Source organism: Halichoerus grypus, chromosome 11 (genome assembly GCF_964656455.1).
Source record: "Halichoerus grypus chromosome 11, mHalGry1.hap1.1, whole genome shotgun sequence".
Lineage (NCBI taxonomy): Eukaryota > Metazoa > Chordata > Mammalia > Carnivora > Phocidae > Halichoerus > Halichoerus grypus.
In genome coordinates, this window is record NC_135722.1 from 48,587,454 (window position 1) to 48,608,642 (window position 21,189).

The following is a 21,189-nucleotide window of genomic DNA, read 5'->3' on the forward strand; positions in this document are numbered from 1 at the left end:
CTATGGAATGCAATTTCTAAGGTCTAAAGCCTTGTGGAAGGTCTGACCAAAGGCATTCTTCACCTCATTATTTCTTAGGCTATAGATGATGGGGTTCAGCATGGGAGTCACAACAGTGTAGGATAATGACAGCAGCTTTTTGCTCTCAGGAGAATTATTGGATTTAGGCCGGAAGTAGGTGAGGCTTGAAGATACATAGAACAGAGAGACAACAAGGAGGTGGGAGGAGCAGGTAGAGAAGGCTTTATGCTTCCCTGTAGCTGATGGAATCTTAAGGATGGCAGCAGCAATGCAAGTGTAGGAACACAGGATCAGCAAACAGGGCATCATGACAACAAGAATGGTTCCAACAATCGCATAGATCTCAAACAGTGATGTGTCTGCACAGACCAGCCTCAGCACAGGTGGGCTGTCACAGAAGAAGTGATTCACCTTGTTGGTGCCACAGAACGGAAAGCTGAAGAGCCACGTGGTCTGCACAGTAGCTACGGGAAAGCCTGGAAACCAGGAGGCAATAGCCAGTTTGGCACGTGTCCTTTGGTTCATGATGACTGTGTAGTGCAAGGGACTGCAGGTGGCTACATAGCGGTCATATGCCATGGTGGCCAGGAGGAAGCATTCAGCACCTCCAAAGAAGAAGAAGAAATACATCTGTGTGGCACAGCCAAGGAAGGAGATGGTTGTGTCCCAGGCCAGCAGGGTCCCCAGCATTTTGGGCACAATGACTAGGTTGAAGCCAATCTCCAAGAAGGACAAGTTCCTGAGGAAGAAGTACATGGGACTGTGCAGCATGGGGTCAGCCAAAGTAAGCAGAATGATGAGGCTGTTTCCCATCAGGGTGACCAGGTAGATGATTAGAAATGTCAGGAAGAGTAATGACTGTATTTCTGCAGGTAGGGAAGAGAAGCTCATGAGGATAAACTCCTCAACTCTTGTCCAGTTTCCTCTAGCCATAGATATAGAAATGAATCCCCAGCTGTGGTCATGGAGAGAGATTCTTGATTGGAAGAGTCAGACTCTGGATTTGTTTTTCAGATTCCTTTTTGGTGTCAGGAAAAAAGGCCAGGTCAAGATCTCAGCTGGAAGAGGAAGGGCCTTGTATTGTCTAAGAACAAAGACACGAGGAAAAATGCCCAGAGCCTGAGCTCTGGAATGGGTAATAGTTCATCTTTCCCTACTGTTACTCTTTTTTATGATCTTTTTTTTTTTTACCATATTTACTAAGATAAATCAGATCATATCTACCACACCCTTTTACTGCTACACACTTAATACCTTTGAGGTGGGGTTAAGAGCTCTCTACTCTCCCGTGTTCATTGTGCCGTTATTCACCATAGCTAAGATATGGAAACAATCTAAATGTCCATCAGTGGATGAATGGTAAAGAAAATGTCACACACACACACACACACAGAGAGAAATATTATTCAGCCATAACAAAGGAGGTAATGCTACCATTTGCAACAACAATGTGGATGGATCTTGAGGGCATTAAACTATGTAAAATAAGTCAGACAGACAAAGACAAATACTATATGATCTCACTTCCGTGTAGAGTCTAAAAGAGCCAAACTCATGGAAACAGAGCATGGACTCCTGGTGGCCAGGGCCTGGGAGTTGGGGGAAATGGAGATGTGTGGGTTAAAGGGTACAAACTTCCAGTTATAAGACAAATAATGGGATATAATGTACAGCATGGCGACTGTAGTTAATAATATTGTATTAAATACTTGAAAGTTGCAAAGAGTAGATTTTAAATATCTTTACCACACACACATACATACATACAAGGTAATTATGTGAGGTAAAGGATGTTAACTAACCTTAATGTGGTAATCATTTCACAATATATTCACGTATCTAATCATCACATTGTATACCTTACACAATGTTAACTATTAATTATATCCCAATAAAGCCATAAATAAAGGAATTTGGAAAAAAAACAGATTTCCGCTGACAATAAACATAACAAAACACAGTATGTGCAGGTTAAAATTTTTTGAAGGGGAGAATTAAGACTTATTATTATACCATAAGAAATAATTAAAATAAATCAACTGGGTTTTCAAATTAACTAGAAAGCAAATGGACCCTGAAAAGATGAAATAGAATTAAAAGCAGAAATTAATTTAAACATTGTAAAATTAGTAAATATATCCAATTTGTCCTTTGAAAAGTTAAAAAGTGGAGATAAATTGTTGGAAAATCTAATAAAGAAATAGAGAAAACAAAAATATACAATATTAAGAATAAGAAATGGAAAATAACCTTAGAAATAGAGTAACAGTTTTTAGATTATAAGAGAATTCAATTACATTAATAAATGTGTGAGTTTTTAAATGAAATTGATGGTTTTCTACTAATAAGTAAAGTTCACTTTGATTAAAAAAAAGATAAAATATGAGTGGGTTAAAGTAATTTTATCAAAGATTTAGAAAAAGACCACGAGCTGGGATAGTTTATTGGATGTAGTAATTTAGTCCTCAAGAACAGATAAATATTGTGACATATCAGAACAAAGGAAAAGATACAATATTTCCCTATTAACATTATGACAATTACATATACCTGTTTTCAAAAGTTGCAAATATAATGCACACAAAAATCCCCAAAGATCAATATTATTTGGGAATACCAGTGCAACAATATCAACTAAATAGATATCTTTGTTAATCAAAAATTATCTGTAAGGCCAAGTAGGATTTATTCTAGGAATGCAAAATGCAATTATGGTTTGTAATTTTAAAATAATCAAATATGATTAATCTCATCAAAATTCAATTGAGAAAAATATATTAATTTCAGTAGATCCTGAAAATGTTTGATGATTTCAGCATTTACTTCTGATTAAGAAAAAAAAAAACAATCCAGTAAATTTTACTAACTCATAAATAGAAGACTACTTTCTTAATGCAACCTGAATATTTTTATAAAATAATAGCCAATTCTGAGCTTAACAGTATAATATTAGAGTGATGGTTCTAGACATCTGCTGTACAATGTTGTGTTTGTAGTTTACAATACTGTATTGTGTAATTAAAAATTTAAGAGGAATAACTCATCTTAAGTGTTTTTACAACAATAAAAAAATTTTTTAAGACATGGGGAAAAAACGAAAAGTAGGCAATGGATATAATCATACATTTGAAATCAGAATGACTATAAAACATGGTAAAAATGTAAGAAGTTACCAGAAAGTAAATGGAAATTAAAAACAAGATTTTTAGTCAGACTGAGAAAGGCAAATACAATATGATTCCATTAATAAAAGGAGTCTAAAAAATGAATAAACAAACAAAAACCAGTATCAGAACTATGAATACAGAGAACAAACTGATGGTTGCCAGAGGGGAAGGGATGGGGCATTGGGCAAAATGGGTGAAGGGGAGAGAAAGATACAGGCTTCCAGTTATGGAACGAGTAAGTCATGGGCATAAAAAGCAGAGCATGAGGAATACAGTCAGTGATATTGTAATAATGAGGTAATGGGACATATGGTAGTTATACTCGTGGTGAAGATAGCATAATGTATAATATAAACTTGTCAAGTCACTAAGTTGTACACCCGAAACTAATGTAATATTGTGTGTCAGCTATACTCAAATTTTAAAAATAAGATTTTAGGAGTGCCTGGGTGGCTCAGTCAGTTAAGCATCTGCTTCAGCTTAGGTCATCATCCTGGGGTCCTGGGATTGAACCCCACGTCAAGGGGGTGGGTCCAGCGCAGTGGGGAGTCTGCTTCTTCCTCTGCCCCACCCTCCCGGTCCCGCTTGTGTTCCTGCTCACTCTCTCTCTCAAATAAATAAATAAATAAATAAATAAATAAATAAATATCTTTTTTTTGATTTTTTAAGATTTTACTTATTTATCTGAGAGAGAGAGAGCGCACAAGAGCAGGGTGAAGGACAAAGGGAGAAGCAGACTCCCTGCTGAGTAGAGAGCCCGATGTGGGGCTCAATCCCAGGACACACCAGGATCACGACCTGAGCCTAAGGCAGACGCTTAACCAACTAAGCCATCCAGGCACCCCAATAAACAAAAACTTTTTAAAAAATAAGACTTTTAAAAAACTGTAGTACTCACTTATGTTAAAAGTGAAGGAGAAAAAAATAGTGAAGGGAAATAAACACAAGAAGTCAAAATGACACATAGATTTCACAAAGTATATTAAAGATACTTTAAATTAACAATACCCAATCTACAATTTTAGATTGAGTGCAAATTGCATTTACCAGAATGTTCCTCTCAACTTTATTTATGATAATGTAGCAGCAAACAAATGAACAAAAAGAATAAAAATAGGAATTAGTTAAATAGCGTTATCTCTGCTATGGAATTCTGCAGGGATTTAGAATTATGTTATAGAAGAACACTTAATGGCATGAGAAATAATCAATATATTTAGCTAAGTGGATGGTATATGTTACAAAATAGTATATTCAGTGTGAAGACATTTATTTTAAAATATTAAATTATATCCGTACATAGAAAAACTGCAGTTGGATTCATTTAAATGTCACAATCTTACTGGTGTGAATACAAGTGTTTTAAATTTCTTCTTTGTGTTTCATATATTCTACATTATTCATCTTGACAATGTATTACTTTGTATTGAGATAAATACATATATTATTAAGAATACAATACTTTTTTAACTCAAAACAACTCTCTCTAGGTTTCTTTCTTTCTTTTTTTTTTAAGTACACTCTATGCCCAACATGGGGCTTGAACTCATGACCCCAAGATCAAGAGTCACATGCTCTTCCAACTGAGCCACCCAAGTGCCCCTGTAACTGAAAACAACTCTTTTTCTTTTAATATCTTCAATTTTATTGTTGTAAAGGGTTGATTATAATTAATGAAACAAACCCTCTTACTTAGAGGTACATTAGATCTTGAACATTCATGTTTACAACCATTTATTAATTTGCTCAGTCAGTCCTGTCATTTTCTAAAGCTGTCTTCGTTGCCTAAATCTTTCTAATCACCCAAAATTTCAAGTGATGTTTATATCTATTTGCCATCAAAATCTTTACACTATTTGACAGTATGTAACTGCTAACATAAAACAAACATGCTTTTATCAATATATATTTGAGTTTTTAAGCTATACAGTAAATTATTTAGCAAAACACAAACAGATAATCCTCTGTAATAAATTAGTCTCTTCATCAACCTGACTGACTTGTTATCTTCTCAACACAAAGCCTCTGCTCTCCTATCCTAAAAACTGCTCCACAAGCTCTAAGTTCCCCCCAAACCCCAACACATGCTCTGCCATTAAATCTCTTTTCCATCTACAATATAGAAAAGACATCCCAATTCTATTCTTATACCAAGTTACAGTTCAAGAACTATGTAAAGAATTTTCAGTTCAGCATATATTTACTATGTCTTCTCAAGCATTTTCTTCTAAATAAAAGTTATTAACTGTAAAAATCGATTTATAAAGTATGATCCATTAAACACTTATATCAAATCTCCAGTGGTTTCAGAATATCTGATCATATATCATATATAATATCAGTTTTAGTAAAAGAAAGAAAAATAGGTCATGTTGACTTCAATCTATTACTTCAAAACAACTCTTAAAAATTTTGAATGCAAATGGTAAACTTGGAATAGTATTTGTAGTTATTCAACAAACAATTAAAAGCATCTAATGATTTGTAAAGAAGTCATACACCTCATTAAGGAAAAACATTACCTCTGCCCACAAAAACCAGAGGACACAAAGATTCAGTTTGCCAAAAATGCCAATAAGGAATAAGTATATAAAATTACTCAATTTTCCCAGTAGTAGAAATAAGCAAAACTAAACAAATCTATAAATAACACAGAAGTTCAACTTTTCTCATCAAAATTAGAAAATTGAAAATAATCCCAAGGCTCAGTGCTAATGAGAGGAACAGTGTAGATTTTGACTGTAAATCAACATAATTTTTCTGAAAAGCAATTTAGAAGATGTATATGAAGTCCCTTAAAGTTTCATACATTTTGCTTCAAGAATTTCCTCAGGGTTTCTAATCTAAGCCAATAATCAGAACCATAGACAATGATTTTACATACAAATGTACTCTGTGTTGCATCATTATAATGTCAAAATTGGAAAAAACCACTGATCCATGAATGACCAAGTCAACTATGAATCAAACAATTAAGAAAATAACATGTAATCATCCAAGTCTTTTTTTTATTTTTTTAAATTTTATTATGTTAATCACCATACATTACATCATTAGTTTTTGATGTAGTGTTCCATGATTCATTGTTTGCGTATAACACCCAGTGCTCCATGCAGAACGTGCCCTCTTTAATACCCATCACCAGGCTAACCCATCCCCCACCCCCCTCCCCTCTAGAACCCTCAGTTTGTTTCTCAGAGTCCATCGTCTCTAATGGTTCATCTCCCCCTCTGATTTCCCCCCCTTCATTTTACCATCCAAGTCTTTTTTGAAGGACATTTACTGCTATTGAATAATATCCATAATATAATAGTAAATGAGAAAACAACAATACACATGTGCACATGTAAGCTTCCAACTTCATAAATAGGTGCACAGAGAAAAATAGACTAAGACGATGTGCAAAATTTTAGCAATAATTGCCTTTAAGTAATTGGAAAAGGGATGGGGTTATCTCATTTACAACTTCATTTTCTGGCTTTCTAAACATTTTACAGTGAGCTACATTTATTCTATAGCAGCCATAAAAGCAATCACAATAGAAATGAAAATGATGACCACATGCTGGGAGTAGTTACTTGAGGACATAATAGAATTATGCTGTGTATTTTTACTTTTACTTTTTTTATTTTTATTTTTTATTCTTCTCACAACTGTCTGGCTTAGATGCTATTATTATCTCTCCCCAAGTTGCCAATGGATGACCTGACGTTTAGAGAGATTAATTTGGTAGTTAAGCAATTTGGTAACTTGGCTGCATGGGCAATACAAAGCAGAGACTGCACTCAGAAGCATAACCAGAAAAAATATAATAAAAGCAACACTTGGGTTTTCAGCAAGACACACAATATGAATACAGAATAGTTCTTAGTTCTTATCTTTTGCCTCCTCATCATCCAGGTACCTTAATCTCCACCAATGCTGAGTTTCTCACCATTTATTGATAATTACTTTGCTTCATGATTCTATACCAGAGGTCAACAAAGTTCTTCTGTAAAAGGTGAGATAGAAAATATTTTAGACTTTGTGGATCATGTGATCTCTGTGGCAACTGCTTGGTATCTAAACAAATGCATACACACACACACACACACACACACAACACACACACACTTAAAATACCTAATGCACAGGTAAACAAATAAACATTAGGAATACAAATATATGCAATACTCAAACAAATGAGCATGGCTGAGTTCCAACAGAATTTTATTTATAGACATCAAAATTTGAATTTCATGTACTTTTCAGATACTATGCACTATTCTTTGATTTATTTAACTATTTTAAAAATGTAAAAGTCGATTTTAGCTGTGGGCCATATAAAACAGGGGACTTGCTGGATTTCACCCATGGGCTGTAGTTGGCCAATCTCTGCTCTAATATCTTTGCATATAACATCATCTGTGTTTGTACATGGTGTCTCCTCTACCTAGCTGACTTCTTCCTTCCCATTTTCAAAACCCAGATATGTTTCCTCTGTGATGCTTCCAGATGTGGTTATTCCTGGGTACTTTTTAAAAATACTTAGTTATTCAGTTATGTTTTAATTATCTATTGGTATCAGAATTTCCCAATTTAATCTGCAAGTTTCCTTAGGTCAGGATCTGCTTATTATTTACAGGCATAGGCCCAAAGCAGATCCAGGTTTAGCTATTTATATGTACTTTTGGATAAAATGGGTGGATAAATGCATACAAGAGTTTCAGATATACCAGAGGTCAACAAAGTTTTTCTGTAAAAGTACAGATAGAAAATATTTTAGACTTTGTGGATCATGTGATCTCTGTGGCAACTGCTTGGTATCTAAACAAATGCATACACACACACACACACACACACACACACACACACACACTTAAAATACCTAATGCACAGGTAAACAAGCAAACATTAGGAATACAAATATATGCAATACTCAAACAAATGAGCATGGCTGAGTTCCAATAAAATTTTATTTATAGACACTACAGGTTTCATCACTCATACTCTCTCCTAAAACCACTTTCATGAGAAGCTCCATTTCAGGACAAAGTGTAGTGTTTGGGGCTGGTGAAGAGGATTGGAAAGGTAGAGGGAGGAGAGATGGAATGGCCCGTTGGATTCTCATAGAACTTCTGGAATCTACTGGGGAGAAAGAGATGGCATCCTGGCTCAAGAGTGGGAGGCATCACAGAACCTGGTGGCTCGTGGCCAGCCCACAGGCCCTTCCCACCCAGTCCCTCCAGAACTTCTGCAGGAACATCTCTCTGCTAATCATTTGACTGACTGCCCCAGGAATAGGAACCCACTCTTCTAGGCCTCCAGCACCCATAATATTGCCCTAAAAAAGTAGTGTACTCTGATGTGCTCTGCTTCATGAATGTTCCTTTCCTCTATCCATGTTAAATACCAACTAACTTAAGAGCCAGTACTGCCTCAGGAGCATACAAAAATGAAATGAATAAATTATATAAACAGGGATTATAGGCTTTTTACCAGTTGAATGAAGTTAGATTTATCCAAAACAGGATTAAGTGCCAAGATGACTTTTGTGTCTCCAAGTTCATCGTACAAGCAGTTTCATATTGTCCCAGTGTTTGTCACATTGGCAGACATGAACAAAGTGAATACCTGGAATGGATAGGTCGTAGAATTGTCAAAATGCCAGGGTACCAATAAGAAAAATAATGTGAGCCTACAATGAGCAGAGAAGTTTTCCAGGTGGTAGCAATAGGTCTAATCTACTTCTGTGCTCTTTTCCCTGCACTGAGCTTCCCAAAAGTCATTTCAGCAGCTGGGTTTCATCTCAACAGAGATGGGAAGAGAGGCAGATGAATCCCAAATAGTAAACTAATTGCTCCCCATTCAGTACACTTTACTCTTCTTAATGTCTATGGGATGCAACTTCTAAGGCCTAAAGCCTTTCGGAAGGTCCGACCAAAGGCATTCTTCACCTCATTATTTCTCAGGCTATAAATGATGGGGTTCAACATGGGAGTCACAACAGTGTAGGATAATGACAGCAGCTTTTTGCTCTCAGGAGAATTATTGGATTTAGGCCGGAAGTAGGTGAGGCTTGAAGATACATAGAACAGAGAGACAACAAGGAGGTGGGAGGAGCAGGTAGAGAAGGCTTTATGCTTCCCTTTAGCTGATGGAATCTTAAGGATGGCAGCAGCAATGCAAGTGTAGGAACACAGGATCAGCAAACAGGGTATCATGACAACAAGAATGGTTCCAACAATCGCATAGATCTCAAACAGTGCTGTGTCTGCACAGACCAGCCTCAGCACAGGTGGGCTGTCACAGAAGAAGTGATTCACCTTGTTGGTGCCACAGAACGGAAAGCTGAAGAGCCACGTGGTCTGCACAGTAGCTACGGGAAAGCCTGGAAACCAGGAGGCAATAGCCAGTTTGGCACGTGTCCTTTGGTTCATGATGACTGCGTAGTGCAAGGGACTGCAGATGGCTACATAGCGGTCATATGCCATGGTGGCCAGGAGGAAGCACTCATCAACTCCAAAGAAGAAGAAGAAATACATCTGTGTGGCACAGCCAAGGAAGGAGATGGTTGTGTCCCAGGCCAGCAGGGTCCCCAGCATTTTGGGCACAATGACTAGGTTGAAGCCAATCTCCAAGAAGGACAAGTTCCTGAGGAAGAAGTACATGGGACTGTGCAGCATGGGGTCAGCCAAAGTAAGCAGAATGATGAGGCTGTTTCCCATCAGGGTGACCAGGTAGATGATTAGAAATGTCAGGAAGAGTAATGACTGTATTTCTGTAGGTAGGGAAGAGAAGCTCATGAGGATAAACTCCTCAACTCTTGTCCAGTTTCCTCTAGCCATAGATATAGAAATGAATCCCCAGCTGTGGTCATGGAGAGAGATTCTTGATTGGAAGAGTCAGACTCTGGATTTGTTTTTCAGAATCCTTTTTCATGTCAGGAAAAGAGGCAAGATCAAGATCTCAGTTGGAAGAGGAAGGGCCTTGTATTGTCTAAGAACAAAGACATAAGGAAGAATGCCCAGAGCCTGAGCTCTGGAATGGGTAATAGTTCATCTTTCCCTACTGTTACTCTTTTTTATGATCTTTTTTGTTTTGTTTTTTTACCATATTTACTAAGACAAATCAGATCATGTCTACCACACCCTTTTACTGCTGCATACTTAATACCTTTGAGGTGGGGTTAAGAGCTATCTACTCTCCCGTGTTCATTGTGCCGTTATTCACCATAGCTAAGATATGGAAACAATCTAAATGTCCATCAGTGGATGAATGGATAAAGAAAATGTCACACACACACACACACACACACACAGAGAAATATTATTCAGCCATAACAAAGGAGGTAATGCTACCATTTGCAACAAACAACATGGATGGACCTTGAGGGCATTAAGCTATGTAAAATAAGTCAGACAGACAAAGACAAATACTATATGATCTCACTTCTGTGTGGAGTCTAAAAGAGCCAAACTCATGGAAACAGAGCATGGACTCCTGGTGGCCAGGGCCTGGGAGTTGGGGGAAATGGAGATGTGTGGGTTAAAGGGTACAAACTGCCAGTTATAAGACAAATAATGGGATATAATGTACAGCATGGTGACTGTAGTTAACAATATTGTATTAAATTCTTGAAAGTTGCAAAGAGTAGATTTTAAATGTCTTTACCACACACACATACATACACACAAGGTAATTATGTGAGGTGAAGGATATGTTAAGTAATTTTAATGTGGTAATCATTTCACAATACATTCACATATCTAATCATCTCATTGTATACCTTACACAATGTTAACTATTAATTATATCCCAATAAAGCCATAAATAAAGGAATTTGGAAGAACAACGGATTTCTGCTGACAACAAACATGACAAAACATAGTATATTCAGGTTAAAAATTTTGGAGGGGAGAATTAAGACATCATCACACCATAAGAAATAATTAAATCAACTGGGTTTTCAAATCAACTAGAAAGCAAAATAGACACAGAAAGGAGGAAATAGAACAAAAAGTAGAAATTAACTTATAGGATGGGTTAGCTGGTGATGGGTATTAAGGAGGGCATATACTTTATGGAGCACTGGGTGTTATATGAAAACAATGAATCATGGATCACTACATCAAAAACAAATGATGTATTGTATGGTGACTAACATAACATAATAAAATTAAATTTTAAAAAAGAAATTAATTTATACATTGTAAAATTGGTAAATATATCCAAATTTGTCCTTTGAAAAGTTAAAAAGTGGGGATAAATTGTTGGAAAATCTAATAAAGTAATAGAGAAAAGAAAAATATGCAATATTAGAAATTAGAAATGGAAAATAACCATGAGAGGCTATGGACTCTGAGAAACAAACTGAGGGTTCTAGAAGGGAGGGGCGTGCGGGGATGGGTTAGCCTGGTGATGGGTATTAAAGAGGGCACGTATTGAATAGAGCACTGGATGTTATACGCAAACAATGAATCATGGACCACTCCATCAAAAACTAATGATGTAATGTATGGTGGTTAACATAACATAATAAAATAAAATTAAAAAAAAAGAAATGGAAAATAACCTTAGAAACAGAATTTAAAATTTTAAATTATAAGAGAATACAATTACATTAATAAATGTGTGATATTTTAAGTGAAATATATCATTTTCTACTAATAGGTAAGAAATTAGAAATGGAAAATAACCTTAGAAACAGAATTTAAAATTTTAAATTATAAGAGAATACAATTACATTAATAAATGTGTGATATTTTAAGTGAAATATATCATTTTCTACTAATAGGTAAGAAATTAGAAATGGAAAATAACCTTAGAAACAGAATTTAAAATTTTAAATTATAAGAGAATACAATTACATTAATAAATGTGTGATATTTGAAGTGAAATATGTCATTTTCTACTAATAGGTAAAGTTCACTTTGATTTAATAAAAGATAAATACAGGGCACCTGGGTGGCTCATTAGGTTAAGTCTCCCACTCTTGATTTCCACTGAGGTTGTGATCTCAGGGTCATTGGATGGAGTCTGACATCAGGTTCCACAGGGTGTGGCCTGTTTCGGATTCTCTCTCTCCCTGTCTGTCTTGCCCTGCACCGCTGCTAACTCACTCTCTCTCTCTCCCTATCTCTCGGAAAAAAACAAACATACAACAAATCAAGATAAAGTATGGGTGTCTTAGAGTAATTTTATCAAAAATTTACCAAAAGGGCTATTAGCTGGAATAGTTTAATGGATGTAGTAATTCAGTACTTCAAGAATGGATAAATCTTGTGATTCAGAACAACAAAAAAAGATGCAATGTTTTCCAGTTAACATCATGACAATTTCATATACCTCTTCTCAAAAGTTGCAAATATAATACACACAAAAAACACCAAAGATCAATCTTATTTGGGAACACAAGTGCAACAATATCAAATAAATTGAGACTTTTGTTAATCTAAAATCATCTGTAGGGCCAAGTAGGATTTGTTCTAGGAATGCAAAATGCAAACATGGTTTGTAATTTAAAATAATCAAATATAATTAATCTCATCAAAAATACAATTTAGAAAAATATGTTAATCTCAGTAGATCACAAAATATTTGGGGAATTCAACATTTACCTCTGATTAAGTAAGAAAACCAATCTAGAAAATTTTACTAACTCATAAATAGGAGACCACTTTCTTAATGCAACCTGAATATTTATATAAAACAACAACCAATTCTGAGCTTAATAGCATAATATTAGAGTGATGGTTCTAGACATCTGCTATACAATGTTGTGCTTGTAGTTAACAATACTGTATTGTGTTATTAAAAATTTAAGAGGTATAGCTCATCTTAACTGTTCTTACCACAATAAAAAAAATTTTTTTAAGGCCTGGGGAAAAAAAAGAAAAGTAGGCAATGGATATAATCATACATTTGAAATCAAAATGGCTATTAAACATGGAAAAAAATGTAAGGGTTACCAGGAAGTTAATGGAAATTAAAAATAAGATTTTGGGACACACAGAGAGACAAATACCATATGATTCCCCTCATAATAGGTTCTATACCTAAAAAAAAAAGAACAAACAAACAAAAAGCAGAATCAGAACTATAAAATCAGAGGCAAACTGATGGTTGCCAGATGGGAGGGGATGGGATGTTGGGCAAAATGGATAAAGGGGAGAGGGAGATACAGGCTTCCAGTTGTGGAATGAGTAAGACATGGGGAAAAAAGGCAGAGTATGAGGAATACAGTCAGGGATACTGTAATAGCAACGTATTGGGACAGATGGTAGCTATACTTGTGATGAATATAGCATAATGTATAAACCTGTCAAATCACTAAGTTATACACCTGAAACTAATGTAACATTGTGTGTCAACTATACTCAATTATAAAAAAAAGAGATTTTAAAAAATTGTAGTGCTCATTTATGTTAAAAGTGAAGGGAAATAAACATGATAAATGAAAGTGACTCACAGATTTCACAAAATATATCAAAGATAACCAATATACAATTTTAGGTTGAGTTTGAGTGCAAATTGTATTTGAATGCTCCTCTCAACTTTAGATATGGCAATGTAGTAGCAAACAAATAAACAAAAAGAATAAAAATAAGCATTAGTTAAATAGTGTTATCTCTGCTATGGAATTCTGCAGGGATTTAGAATTATGTTATAGAAGAACACTTAATGGCATGAGAAATAATCAATATATTTAGCTAAGTGGATGGTATATGTTACAAAATAGAATGTTCAGTATGAAGACATTTATTTTAAAATATTAAATTATATCCGTACATAGAAAAACTGCAGTTGTATTCCTTTAAATGTCACAATCTTACTGGTGTGAATATAAGTGTTTTAAATTTCTTCTTTGTGTTTCATATATTCTACATTATTCATCTTGACAATGTGTTACTTTGTATTGAGATAAATACATATATTATTAAGAATACAATACATTTGTAACTCAAACAACTTTTTCTTTAGGTTTCTGTCTTTTTTTTTTTATGTACACTCTATGCCCAACATGGGGCTTGAACTCATGACCCCAAGATCAAGAGTCACATGCTCTTCCAACTGAGCCACCCAAGTGCCCCTGTAACTCAAAAAACTCTTAAAAATTTTGAATGCAAATGGTAAACTTGGAATAGTATTTGTAGCTATTCAACAAACAATTAAAAGCATCTAATGATTTGTAAAGAGGTCATACACCTCATCAAGGAAAAACATTACCTCTGCCCACAAAAACTAGAGGCCACAAAGATTCAGTTTGCCAAAAATGCCAATAAGGAATAAGCACATAATATTATTCAATTTTCCCAGTAGTAGAAATAAGCAAAAACTAAACAAATCTGTAAATAACACAGAAGTTCAACTTTTCTCATCAAAATTAAAAAAGTGAAAACAATCCCAAGGCTCAGTGCTAATGAGAGGAACGGTGTAGATTTTGACTGTAAATCAACATAATTTTTCTGAAAAGCGATTTAGAAGATGTGTATGAAGTCCCTTAAAGTTTCATACATTTTGCTTCAAGAATTTCCTCAGGGTTTCTAATCTAGGCCAATAATCAGAACCAAAGACAATGATTTTACATACAAATGTACTCCGTGTGGTATCATTATCATGTCAAAATTGGGAAAAAACCACTGATCCATAAATGACCAAGTCAACCAAGAATCAAACAATTAAGAAAATAACATGTAATCATCCAAGTCTTTTTTGAAGGACATTTACTGCTCTTGAATAATATCCATAATATAATAGTAAATGAGAAAAAAACAACAATACACATGTGCACACGTAAGCTTCCAACTTCATAAATACGTGCACAGAAAAAAATAGACTAAGACGATGTGCAAAATTTTAGCAATAATTGCCTTTAAGTAATTGGAAAAGGGATGGGGTTCTCTCATTTACAACTTCATTTTCTGGCTTTCTAAACATTTTACAGTGAGCTACATTTGTTATATAGCAGCAATTAAGAAAATAATTATTAATTAATTAATTATTAATTATTTGTTATATAGCAATCACAATAGAAATGAAAATGATGACCACATGCTGGTAGTAGTTACTTGAGGACATAATAGAATTATGCTGTGTATTTTTACTTTTACTTTTTCTATTTTTATTTTTTATTCTTCTCACAACTGTCTGGCTTAGATGGTATTATTATCTCTCCCCAAGTTGCCAATGGATGACCTGACGTTTAGAGAGATTAATTTGGTAGTTAAGCAATTTGGTAACTTGGTTGCATGGGCAATACAAAGCAGAGACTGCACTCAGAAGCATAACCAGAAAAAATATAATAAAAGCAACACTTGGGTTTTCAGCAAGACACACAATATGAATACAGAATAGTTCTTAGTTCTTATCTTTTGCCTCCTCATCATCCAGGTACCTTAATCTCCACCAATGCTGAGTTTCTCACCATTTATTGATAATTACTTTGCTTCATGATTCTATACCAGAGGTCAACAAAGTTCTTCTGTAAAAGGTGAGATAGAAAATATTTTAGACTTTGTGGATCATGTGATCTCTGTGGCAACTGCTTGGTATCTAAACAAATGCATACACACACACATACACACACACTTAAAATACCTAATGCACAGGTAAACAAATAAACATTAGGAATACAAATATATGCAATACTCAAACAAATGAGCATGGCTGAGTTCCAACAGAATTTTATTTATAGACATCAAAATTTGAATTTCATGTACTTTTCAGATACTATGCACTATTCTTTGATTTATTTAACTATTTTAAAAATGTAAAAGTCGATTTTAGCTGTGGGCCATATAAAACAGGAGACTTGCTGGATTTCACCCATGGGCTGTAGTTGGCCAATCTCTGCTCTAATATCTTTGCATATAACATCATCTGTGTTTGTACATGGTGTCTCCTCTACCTAGCTGACTTCTTCCTTCCCATTTTCAAAACCCAGATATGTTTCCTCTGTGATGCTTCCAGATGTGGTTATTCCTGGGTACTTTTTAAAAATACTTAGTTTCAGTTATGTTTTAATTATCTATTGGTATCAGAATTTCCCAATTTAATCTGCAAGTTTCCTTAGGTCAGGATCTGCTTATTATTTACAGGCATAGGCCCAAAGCATATGCAGGTTTACCTATTTATATGTACTTTGGATAAAATGGGTGGAAAAATGCATACAAGAGTTTCAGGAAGTTTATTATTCCTGGAGTTTCCATTGGATTCCACATCTACTCATACTCTCTCCTAAAACCACCTTCATGAGAAGCTCCATTTCAGGACAAAGTGTAGTGTTTGGGGCTGGTGAAGAGGATTGGAAAGGCAGAGGGAGGAGAGATGGAATGGCCCATTGGATTCCCATAGAACTTCTGGAATCTACTGGGGAAAAAGAGATGGCACCCTGGCTCAAGAGAAGCATCACAGAACCTGGTGGCTCACGGCCAGCCCACAGGCCTTTCCCACCCAGTCCCTCCAGAACTTCTGCAGGAACATCTCTCTGCTAATCATTTGACTGACTGCACCAGGAATAGGAACCCACTCTTCTAGGTCTTCGGCACCCATAATATTGCCCTAAAGAAGTAATGTACTCTGATGTGCTCTGCTTCATGAATGTTCCATTGAGGCAAGTCTTCCTTGAGTTAATCAGAGGAGAGTCAAACTTAGAGGAAGTATATGTCCTGGGGAGGCTGCAGGGCTTGGAAGATTTCTGACCCAGAAAACTTTGGAGGACAGATTTGGAAAACTGGTAAACTCAAAGTTTTTGTGGTCTCAGATCTCACTTAACTGATGAAGTAGAAACAGGAAACTGAGGCATATGCATGAGAGGAATTGTTGAGATCTTACCAGTGCAGACACAGGAATAGAATGAGGTGTCCCTCCAAAGCCTGCCAAACCTGGTCCAGTTGAGCATCTGAACCTGAAGAGGAGCCCTTGGCTGAACTGGCCCTCGCAGGGAGGCTTACCTGCACCCAATAGGGAGATCTGCCTTGCTCAGCTCTGCCTGACACCTATACTTCCTGCTTGTCCTTGAGTATTTGAAGACCTCTGGCTCTGTTGTCAGAATAACCAGAAGAGGAACGAGGGAAGTCTTACTCTCTAGCCTGGAGGAGCCATTAATGGCTGGACCGGAAGCCAGGTCCCTGCTGCCTCCTTTGTCAGGCACATGTGAGCACACTATATGGGTTGGCCATGCTCCCAGTCCTGACTTAGGAGAGTTATTCCCAGCTGTGTCTCGTTTGTCCTCAGGGCCAGTGGAAGGGCTGGCATCTGTTTTTGCCCCCAGGTGTAATTGGGCTCACCTTAGCTCCTCTTCCTTCCCATACCTGATCTCTCTTGGATCCACTGTCCTTTGGGGCCCTAAGGAATATCAGATGCTAATAGGATGAAGTTCAAGAAACAAAACCCATACTCTAGGAATGTGGCATTGTGTAGAGAAAAGCACAAAAGTTTTGGAGTCTGAGGGACTTCAGTTTATTTTTTATTTTATTTTTTATTTTTGAAGCAGAAGTTTATTCTTCTGTTTTATGTTCTGTGGAAAGAGATCTGAAAATATTCTTTATTTGGGGGTCTGAATGTCTTTTTTTTATATTTTTATATTTTTTATTTTAATTTTCATTATGATCAGTTAGCCAACATATAGTACATCATAAGTTTTTGTTGTAGTGTTCAATGATTCATTAGTTGGGTATAACACCCAGTGCTCGGGTGATGGTTATTAAGGAGGGCACGTGTTGGAATGAGCACTAGGACTTCAGTTTAATTCCAGCACTGGAGCTCTCTGATTTGTGATGCTTAGAAATTTTGTTAAGCTCTCTGAATTTCACTTTCCATATTGCTGAGACAACGATAATATGTTGATTTTATAGCATTGATATGATTACATGGGATATATTATTAGTCTTGATGTTATTATATTACAGCATGTGTTCATATCTCATATGAATATAATGTTACAATAATCTATCACATAGCCAATAGTTGCTCATCAGCAAATATGTATTGACTGATTACAACACGCCAGGAATTCCATGCTCATGGATTGGAAGAACACTGTTAAAGTGTCTATACTACCCAAAGCAATATACACATTTTATGCAATCCCTATCAAAATACCACCAGCATTTTTCAAAGAGCTAGAATGAACAATCCTAAGATTTGTATGGAACCAGAAAAGACCCTGAATAGCAAAAGTAATTCTGAAAAAGAAAAGCAAAGTGGGAGGCATCATGATTCCAGACTACAAGCTGTATACAAAGCTGTGATCATCAAGACAGTATGGTATTGGCAGAAAAACAGACACATTGATGAGTGGAACAGAATAGAGAACCCAGAAGTGGACCCACAACTATATGGCCAACTAATCTTCAACAAAGCAGGAAAGAATATCCAATGGAAAAAAATGACAATCTCTTCAGCAAATGGTGTTGGGAAAACTGGACAGTGACATGCACATGAATGAAACTGGACCACTTTCTTACACTATACACAAAAATAAATTCAAAATGGATGAAAGACCTAAATGTAACACAGAAAACCATCGAAGTCCTAGTGGAGAAAGCAGGCAGCAACCTCTTTGACCTTGGCCACAGCAACTTTTTACCAGACATGTTTCCAGAGGCAAAGGAAACAACAGCAAAAATGAACTACTGGGACCTCATCAAGATAAAAAAGCTTCTGCACAGAGAAAGAAACAATCAACAAAACGAAAAGGCAACCCGTGGAATGGGAGAAGATAACTGCAAATGAAATATTGGATAAAGGGCTAGTATCCAGAATCTATAAAGAACTCACCAAAATCAATACTCCAAAAATAAATAATCAAGTTAAGAAATGGGCAGAAGACATGAACACACATTTCTCAAAAGAAGACATAGAAATGCCTAACAAACACATGAAAAGATCCTCAACATCACTATCATCAGGGAAATACAAATCAAAACCACAATGAGATACCACCTCACACCTATCAGAATGGCTAAAATTAACAACTCGGGAAACAACAGATGTTGGCAAGGATGTGGAGAAAGGGGAATCCTTCTGCACTGTTGGTGGGAATGCAAACCAGTGGAGCCACTCTGGAAAACACTATGGAGGTTTCTCAAAAAGTTAAAAATAGAATTACCCTATGACCCAGCAATTTGCACTATTAGGTATTTATCCAAAGGATACAAAAATGCTCACTCAAAGGGGCACATGCACCCCAATGTTCATTGCAGCACTATTGACAATAGCCAAATTATGGAAAGATCCCAAATGTCCATCGACTGATGAATGGATAAAGAAGAGGTTGTATACATATAATATTACTCAGCCATCAAAAAGAATGAAATGTTGCCACTTGCAACAACATGGGTGGAACTAGAGTGTATTATGCTAAGCAAAATAACTCTTTCAAAGAAAGGCAAATACCAAATGATTTCACTCATTTGTGGAATTTAAAAACAAACCAGATGAACATAGGAGAAGGGAAGGAAAAACAAAATAAAAATAGAGAGGGAGGCAAACCATAAGAGACACTTAACTATAGAGAATGAACTGAGGGTTCCTGGAGTGTAGGTGGGTGGAGGGATGGGCTAAATGGCTGATGGGCATTAAGGAGGGCACTTGTTGGGATGAGCACTGGGTGTTATATGTAAGTGATGAATCACTAAATTCTATTCCTGAAACCAATACTATATGTTAACTAACTTGCATTTAAAAAAGCCAGTGGTGGGGGGTGGTACCTGGGTGGCTCAGTTAAGTGTCTGCCTTCTGCTCAGGTCATGATCACAGGGTCCTGGGGTGGAGTCCCACCTCAGGCTCCCTGCTCAGCGGGAGTCGGCTTCTCCCTCTGCCCCTCTCCCATTCATCCTCTCTCTCTCTCTCCTCCCCCTCTCAAATAAATGAATAAAAATTTTTTTAAAAAAGTACAATGTGGGGGGGCACCTGGGTGGCTCAGTCAGTTAAGCGTCTGCCTTCCGCTCAGGTCATGATCACAGGGTCCTGGGGTGGAGCCCCACCTCAGGCTCCCTGCTTAGCAGGGAGCCTACTTCTCCCTCTGCCTCTGCCTCTCTCTCTCTCTGTCTCTCATGAATAAATAAAGAAAATCTTTAAAAAAATAAAAAATAAATTAAAAAGTACAATGGTGTGTAGTTTATTCTGTATTCAAAACATGGTAAATCATTGTGTTTATTATCTAATGATACTCTATGCTAAAGAATACAATATATGTAGACATCCCTAATTAGATATTCATTGAAATTATTTCCAACTCATAGAAAACAACAGAGAAATCTGAAGATTTTAAATGGAATATCTCAAGTGAATTTCTTCGCAAAAATAAAAAATGACAATGAGGCTGCCAGCAAAGTAAGTTTCTAAGTGGCATATTTGTTAGCCAAACAAGGAAAGTCTTTACTGGTGATGAGTTGATAATATTGAGTATAATTTTTTGTAATACAATATTACCTGGGAAAAATAGCCTGACAAAGGAATTGATTAAGGCTCTTGGGGTTATAAAGGAATATGCATGGAGATTACAGTTCCACTTTCCTCTATCCATGTTAAATACCAACTAACTTAAGAGCCAGTACTGCCTCAGGAGCATACAAAAATGAAATGAATAAATTATATAAACAGGGATTATAGGCTTTTTACCAGTTGAATGAAGTTAGACTTATCCAAAACAGGATTAAGTGCCAAGATGGCTTTTGTGTCTCCAAGTTCATCCTACAAGCAGTTTCATATTGTCCCAGTGTTTGTCACATTGGCAGACATGAACAAAGTGAATACCTGGAATAGATAGGTCATAGAATTGTCAAAATGCCAGGGTACCAATAAGAAAAATAATGTGAGCCTACAATGAGCAGAGAAGTTTCCAGGTGGTAGCAATAGGTCTAATCTACTTCTGTGCTCTTTTCCCTGCACTGAGCTTCCCAAAAGTCATTTCAGCAGCTGGGTTTCATCTCAACAGAGATGGGAAGAGAGGCAGATGAATCCCAAATAGTAAACTAATTGCTCCCCATTCAGTACACTTTACTCTTCTTAATGT

General features: G+C 36.2%; 2 protein-coding genes across 2 annotated transcripts; both read right to left on the reverse strand.

Moving 5' to 3' along the window:
• LOC118538124 (olfactory receptor 10A5-like) lies at positions 1-954 on the reverse strand. Its single transcript, XM_036095960.2, has one exon. The coding sequence runs from the start codon at positions 952-954 to the stop codon at positions 1-3; it is 954 nt and encodes a 317-aa protein (XP_035951853.2).
• An 8,107-nt stretch (positions 955-9,061) lies between these two features.
• On the reverse strand, positions 9,062-10,015 carry LOC118538129 (olfactory receptor 10A2-like). Its single transcript, XM_036095965.2, has one exon. It carries the CDS (start codon positions 10,013-10,015, stop codon positions 9,062-9,064), a length of 954 nt encoding a protein of 317 aa, XP_035951858.2.
• Positions 10,016-21,189: the final 11,174 nt, after the last annotated feature.

Excerpts from the sequence above, each read along its gene's own strand:
- LOC118538124 (XM_036095960.2), bottom strand. The coding sequence starts at position 954 with ATGGCTAGAGGAAACTGGACAAGAGTTGAGGAGTTTATCCTCATGAGC.
- LOC118538129 (XM_036095965.2), bottom strand. The coding sequence starts at position 10,015 with ATGGCTAGAGGAAACTGGACAAGAGTTGAGGAGTTTATCCTCATGAGC.